Source organism: Austrofundulus limnaeus, unplaced genomic scaffold (assembly GCF_001266775.1).
Source record: "Austrofundulus limnaeus strain Quisiro unplaced genomic scaffold, Austrofundulus_limnaeus-1.0 Scaffold401, whole genome shotgun sequence".
Taxonomy (NCBI): Eukaryota; Metazoa; Chordata; class Actinopteri; order Cyprinodontiformes; family Rivulidae; genus Austrofundulus; species Austrofundulus limnaeus.
In genome coordinates this window covers 161441-168872 of record NW_013952803.1, presented here as the reverse complement: position 1 = coordinate 168872, position 7432 = coordinate 161441, and the positions used below count along the sequence as shown (strand labels likewise).

General features: G+C 38.7%; 1 protein-coding gene across 1 annotated transcript in view; it reads right to left on the bottom strand.

Annotated features, from left to right (window-relative positions):
* The window catches only part of LOC106528740 (tyrosine-protein kinase SRK3), a gene marked incomplete in the record, with an annotated part of 88042 nt that overhangs the window by 65440 nt on the left and 15170 nt on the right, over nucleotides 1–7432 (bottom strand). Inside the window, 1 exon segment of the mRNA XM_014023986.1 lies at nucleotides 22–143. Within this exon segment, the coding sequence (XP_013879440.1) occupies nucleotides 22–143 (122 nt within the window).

Here is a 7432-nt window from a genome sequence, read left to right as displayed (position 1 = left end):
CAGGAAGATAGAGGCACTTACCAGAGATTGTGTACTCATCACTGTGACTCTCACTGATGCGAACCAGAAATGCTCCATCTTTGTTTTGGGAAGCCAGCAGCAGCTTCTCAGCTTTGCTGCGATTTATGTTCCCATAGTACCACCTGCACAGAGAGGAGACGGGTGGAGGAGAATGAGAATGACAAAGGGTGGCAGGTTTGCCCTCAGGGGCAAAAACACAGGGCCATGAATATTTGATTCAATGAATGAATGTTGAGGCAGYGACATAAGAATAAGAATGTAATCTGAGCAGAAACACTAACTCCAGATAAATATAAACACAAGCATGACTCATTAGCCGCACACAGACAGAGAGAAGACAGGAAACGTGTTTTACTGACTGATGGTGAAGTTCAAGGCCCCCCACGTACTCGGGCGTACTTCGGTCCGCGGAGGTCCGCACGGACTCGAGGTGGACTCAATGCGGACATCCGCGGACTGGTCCGCGCAGAGATCAATTTTTTTACGTGGCATGTACTGTTCTGGGTGCGACACCAAGCTGAAAAAGTTGAGAATCGGTGTCATTTGTGGAAGAGATGGAGTCAAATCTTGAAGAGCGTCTCATGGAGGAGATTAGAAAACTTTATGATGCGTTAATGAAGGAATATAAAGACTTACAGCGAGCAACAAATTTGTGGGAGGAAATAGCTCTGATCCTGGGTGAGGTAGTTCTTTTCTTTTTTCTTTTATTGTTTTAAAGCTAAAATGCAAACTATCCCTTCCTCCTGATCCTTGACATCATGACTGAAATTGCGAGAAATTAAAGAACTCGTCAGGCGGTCAGTACGTTCGAGTATGAACTCTCAACCGTCCGCGGACAATACGCACGGAGTCCGCGCGGCTCATGGAATGCACACAGTACGCCTGAGTATGTGGGAGCCTTTAGACAGCAGAGGTGCTGCAGAATGCTGCACACACCCAGAAAGGTGGGAAGTTCCAGTGTTCAGCTGCTGACTCAGGCTTCAGAAACTACTCAGTGTTTATTTACAGTTTTTCAGAGACAGAGTGGATTTGCTCTCCACGGTGGTCAGGTTTCACAGAAACCAGCAAACTGAAAGTTTTAAGCAAAAAGATCTCAGATAAAATGTTTTGGAAGGATCAAAAATAAAAACGTTGGTAAAAGACTTCACAGCAAAAAAAAGGTACACATATAAAAAAAATCAAAAACATGAAACAATGTATACACTGAGTTGTACATTGTTTCATCAATATAAAGTAATTACTCTAGGAGTTAATTAAATTATTTATTACAAGACAAATATATTGATTAAAAGTTAGAAATATATAAAGTGAGTGACGATGCAGAGGTTAGAGAGCCTGTGATTGAGAAGATGTTGGTTTGAATTCACTGATATCTAAAATGTGGGTGGGAAAAATGAAAGACCACACCTGCCTCCACCCTCCACTCCTTCACCAAGACCCTTAACCCCCAACATGCTCCCCTGCGCCCCCTAACTGGTGGCCTCACGTGGTCCGTGGTTGTGTTTGTTCACTGAGGCAACCCCTTGAGAGATCAGCCAAAAGAAAAACTTAAAAGGTAATAAATTTATTTAATAACTGACTTTGTCATATAATCTCCACTATTTACACAATATAGTATTATATGATTATAATAGGTTATAAAGGATTCACCCACCTACACACAGAGTGCTGTATAATACAGACTTTAAAGTTGGATTACAAGTATTATACACATCTGTACTAAACTATTTTAAATAACTGATGTTACATGGAAACTTTGGTTCAATTAATGGCGTAACATTTAGTTACAGGAATGATTATCACCAGCTGCTTCTCACAGTTTTAGACCAATATCAACCTAAAACAAATAATTATGAAATTGTAGTTATTTCAGTCAAACCTTGAAAATATCGTGATGCATGATTTCATGAGACATTGTGAGAGGTCACTCCATCTGTCCGTTACTTTGGTATTCTACATGCAGTTGAAACCAGAAGTTTCCTTCCACTGGATAAAAAGACGACCTGTTTTTCCTCAAAATGTTTTTTTCTCATGATAAAATGTGAGGTGCACCAGCCCCTCCTGTGGTAACACCCCCACACCATGATGCTGCCACCCTCACCGTGTCTCAGGTTTACAGACTTCTGTCCTCCAAACCTAACAGTGGTCATTACGGTTTATTTAGTTTCATCAAACACAACAGGTCTTTTTCTTTGTGTGCATTTACAGATTATAATCTGTGTCAAAAATAAAACTTCCATGTTTGTTACACATGGATCTGGAATAAAGCAACAGCTGGCATTTAAATAAAATTAAAAAAAAAAACACCTTCAACTTGTTAAACTGTTTATCAAGAGTCAAAACATCAGCTTTCTGTATGAAATGAAAAACACTGACAGAACTTTGGTTCTGATATCTAAAACAGAAGTCATGCACGTTCCTGATCCATAGCTGCTGTGTTGAAGTCAGTGTTGGGTAAAGAGTTCAGCTGAAACATGACGACTCCATGCAAGCTGCATAAATAATGCAGGAGCTGCAGGAGGCAGTGCCTCACTGAGCACCAGCAGGGTTGCTCCAGCAGATACTGTCTCTGAATAAATAAGTAGCTAGTCCAAATATGGGTTTATTCATAAATTCATATTTAATAGTTAAATATTTCTGCACTGTTTGGACTTAAAAGCAGCAGGATGGTGCAGTGGTTAGAGCTGTTGACTCGGCAAGAAGGCTCCAGGTTCAAATCTCAGGCGTTACGCGTTCATCCTGTGCATGTGTGGGTTTTCTTCAGGTACTCTGGTTACCTTGTAAAATTTTAAAACGTTAGGTTCCACAGCAACTCCTAACTGACTTTAAATGTGAATTGTTATTGTTATTTCTTTAGATCAATAACACGCAGATGACACTTGACTGATGGCCAACTTGAGGGAGTTTATTGAAGTTACGTGGTTCTCAGACAGTCAAACTTAACAGAGAACAAACCAAGAATGAGAGAACCCCGAAATAGAGCTCTCATGCCTTTTATACATTCTCTGCACGTCATCAGACCAAACCTTAGCCAAGATTTGTGAGTTTTTCCACATACACACACACATTGGAAACCTTCATCAACTGTTTCCTAGAAATCATATCCACCACCCATTTCCCGATAATCTGTACACCCCTGTATTTCCTCTGCTGTAAACAAGTCAGTGGTCCAATATACACTAATGAAGGCAAACTCTTGAACCCCGTGATTTTTTACCACTGTCCAGCCAACTTTTTGTTCTTTCCTAATCTTCCTGGACCAAATTTTGTAACAACACAAGATCAGGGTACAGCAGCCACACCCAACTATACTTGCTGAAGGTGCAGCCCACTGGAATGGCTGATCCCTGCATACTTTATAATAACACTAGGGCTGTGTCCAAACGCAGGGGCTGCCACTCCACTGATTGTGGCTGACAACTGAGTCCTCCTTTTCCCCTGATTTGAGGGACGGGTCAGGTGGATTCTTCTTGGCCAACCATATCCCATAATGCATTGCTGGCCAACTGAAGATTTTATTTTGCTTGTAATGGTGGACGAAGCATGAGTAAGGAATACAGTTCTAAAAAATCTGGCGGTGTAAAATTTTTTAGTTTAAAAACCCTTTAAGCCCACAAGATTTTAGAATATTTCCTTCAGTTCTCTTGTCGGCCCTGTACTGGACCCAACAGGGCTTAAAAGGTTAAAGCAGTTGTGTTGTTAAAGGGTTTTTCATTTGGATAAACATGTTTTTATTATTATTATTGCCAGAAATTAAACAAGTTGGTATGGCGAAAACAGCATGTACATTCGTTAGTTCTTCAAATATTGACTTTAAGCTAATTTTTTTGTGATATTAATAATGTTAATATATTGATATTTTGCAAATTTTGATCTGTTTTTTCTTCTGTTCATCATCACAGCTGTTAGGTGATAGGACAGACGCCAGGGTAAGGGTGGGAATAAAGCTGAAGGCTAGACCGCCACTTTTTCCTGTCTTCACGGTCTACCAAGGAACTGGTCCACTTTGACCGGGTAAGCCATGTCCTTCAAAGGACGCAGCACCTAAATTTAGACACAGCCAATAAAAATTCAAGCCGCCATCTTGGTTGGGTATCTGTGAGTGTCCTCAGTTGCCATTACCAAAACAGCAGACAAAGAGTCCAGCGTCTAAACATGACTTGTTATAATTATCAGAACCTACATTTCAAAGAATGGCTGTGTCCAAAACGGCAGGCTGGGTCCTCCGAAAGACCCAGTCTACCCGGTCAAGGTGGGCCGGGTCCTTGGTAGACCGGGAAGACAGGAAAAAAAGAGGCTGTGAATTTGGACGGTCTAGCCTCCCGTCCTTACCCCTGCGTACGTCATGTCACCTAGCAATTGTAACGATGCTAAACCAATGCAAAATTAGATCGAAATTAGAAAAATATCAATATATTAGCGTTATTAATATCACAAAACAATAAAAATTAACTTAAAGGTAACTTTTGAAGAACTAATCACACAACAAAGAAAAAAAACATGCAATCAAAATAAAATCAAATAGAATGAAAGGCAGCAGAAGAATAAATCTTATATCTGCCCCTTTTATACCCAAAATGTGTTCTAAGTAAAAAGTAAATTACAACAAAAATCCAAACAACTGAAAACACACAAAAAACTAAAAACAAAGCTAAATTTAAAACACCAACCCAAAACAACAATTTGCATGAATTCACTTATGCTTCTCCATATTTCTTCAGAATACTAGATTTTATCATTCTCTTTACAAAGATCTGGTATTTTTAACCTCATCATCCATGTTGTTCCACAATCTTATTCCCTGGATTAAAGTGGATCGCTCCTCCAGGCTCGTACAAAACCAGGGTTTCACAAACATTTCTATTCCCTTAAGATAATAACAGCTCTCTTTTAACAAAATTTACTTGAATGTTGCAAGGTAACACACATTCATAAGCTCTGTACATCAACAGCAAAATATTATAATAGACCAAATCATAGAATTTTAATAATTTCAATTCATAAAACAATATATTCGATGGATGGCTGTAATTTTTTCTAGTAATAATTCTTAGAGCTCTTTTCTGTTGAATAAAAATAGGATTTGTGATAGTTTTTACAAGCTTTACCCCATACTTCAAAACAGTAAATTAAATGTGGAACAGTTATAGCATTACAGTATAYAACATAAATAATGCTTTATCATTGAACAGTTCTCTTACTTTGTACAGGACTCCAATAGATTTGGCTATTTTTGTTCTTAAATCATTTATATGATTTTTTCCATGTCAGTTTTTCATCAATGATGACACCTAGAAACTTCACWTCACTGACTCTACAGATCTTAACATCATCAATTTTATTAAGTATTTAAAATATGTCTATACAAATGATAAAATTATTAAAAACGCAATGGCTTGAAAATTTTAATTTTTATACTGCCATATTTTGATTCAAAAAGTGTTCTTATCTCTCGCTTYGTCTGCCATTACTAKCAYAATAAAATCTCTGGTCGGCCCGCCRYGCATTATGGGATATGGTGGGCTGGGAAGGATCCATCAGACCAGTCCTTAAATTCAGGCCAAAGGAAGGACACATTTCTCGGCTGCATCAGAGGACTCTTTGGTTTTGGATGGCCTTCGTCGCAGCGCTGTGACAGATGCGGCCGACAAATTCGGACTTTGGAGGACCTTGCCCACCGTTTTGGACACAGCCACTGTAGCATTACATGTCATAGATGAGTGTTATAACATTCATCATCCATTCACATCCATCCATCCATTTTATCATTACCCACTACTGACATATTTAAGTAAATTTACACTATCTAGGAAAATTAGGCTATATAACCGAAGCATGTACAATTGGCTGCCTTTAGGCCTCCCTGGCAAAACAGATCTATGATCTGAATGGGATTTTTTGGGTTAAATAAAAGGTTTAAAACAAATATAAACCTATCAGTTTCTCATTTTCAGGTTTGATACAGACTGTAACAAACAGAGAGGCTCACAAAACACACAGCTGTTATTAGTGTCAGTAAGACTTGTTCTAAATTAAAACACTCAAATGTTGCAAAACAAAACTGAGCTTAATTAGTGGCCTGAAAGGTTGTGAGTGATAGGTATTCCTTCATGGAATGCTAGGCCCTTATGAGTCTGCTCGAATCATGATGAACATGAGCTACTACGATGTCACAAACATTTCAGTTATTCTTCTGTTAATTTCATGTTTCCTTCCCTCCGTTCACCAAGTGTCACCTGAAACTACTCTACTGTAAGCAGCCGAGCCGGTTGCTGTTCTGGAAGCCTAGGCGTGGTCAGACCGAGGCATTTTGTTTCCTGAGTAGAACCAGATCTCATGATGCACTTTAAAAGACAGATCTGTTGCTCAAAGACCCTAAACAATATGATATTTGTTACGTCTAAAACACAAGTATGATATACAGGCTGAACATGTATTAACACTGTGATAAAATATGATACTGTTTGGTAAACAGTTCAGAAATGTTTGTTTTTATGTTTTATATACAATACAAATAATATGGCAATCTTTCTGTTTTTAATTTTATTTTTATTATTATTTAGTTGTAAAATCTGGGGCAATTTGTGTAGATTTTCCTTGAAAGAAGCTTAATTTGTGTGATAATTTTCTTTTTTCTTTTGGAGACTGCATAAAAATCAATRAACAGTATGTGGAAGACTTGTTTTTAAAAACTGAAAACCTGTTTTGATTTTATTTTTGGCTATTGAAGAACCTGAGAAGATTTTTGATGCTGCTGAGAGGGAGTAAAAGCTTCATGATACCTCCTTTCTTTTCCAAAGAGGATTTCTGCCAGCTTCTCCAAAAGGTGACAGTGTTGGAGCTCAAGATTCATCGTTTGGAAGAGATGAATGCTTTGGAGAACTCAACATGTGTTAAAATGGGTGAGAAGGCTGAGAGGAGAGATCAACATGGAGAGGAGATGGAAGCTGCTTCTGAGGGTAATGCTGTATGGAACTCTGTTTGTGCCAGACCAAAAAATCTCTCAGGAAGAATTCAGCTCTTAGGTGACAACAAATGGCCAGAATTACAGAGAAATGCTTTTTCTCCACCAGCAAGGAGAAGAAAGCAGCGACAGGCTGTAATCAAAACACCTGATAACAGCCAGAGAAATGAAGCAGTGTTTCTTCAAAACAGATTCACACCACTGGAAGAAACTGAGTCTGAACAAAGTTCACTATCTGACCTCAGAGAGGGACCTGAGACCAGATCCAGATCCAGATCCAGCTCAAAGCCAAAGGAAGTCCAAAAAGAGACTTTCAAGAATCAAGAAATGCTGATCATCACAGATAAAATGGTGAATGACATCAGAGGCTTCTGGAACAAGAAAAAAGTCAAAGTTCTGAGTTTTGCTGATAAAGTGTCTGACCTCACAGAGAACATTCTGCAAATA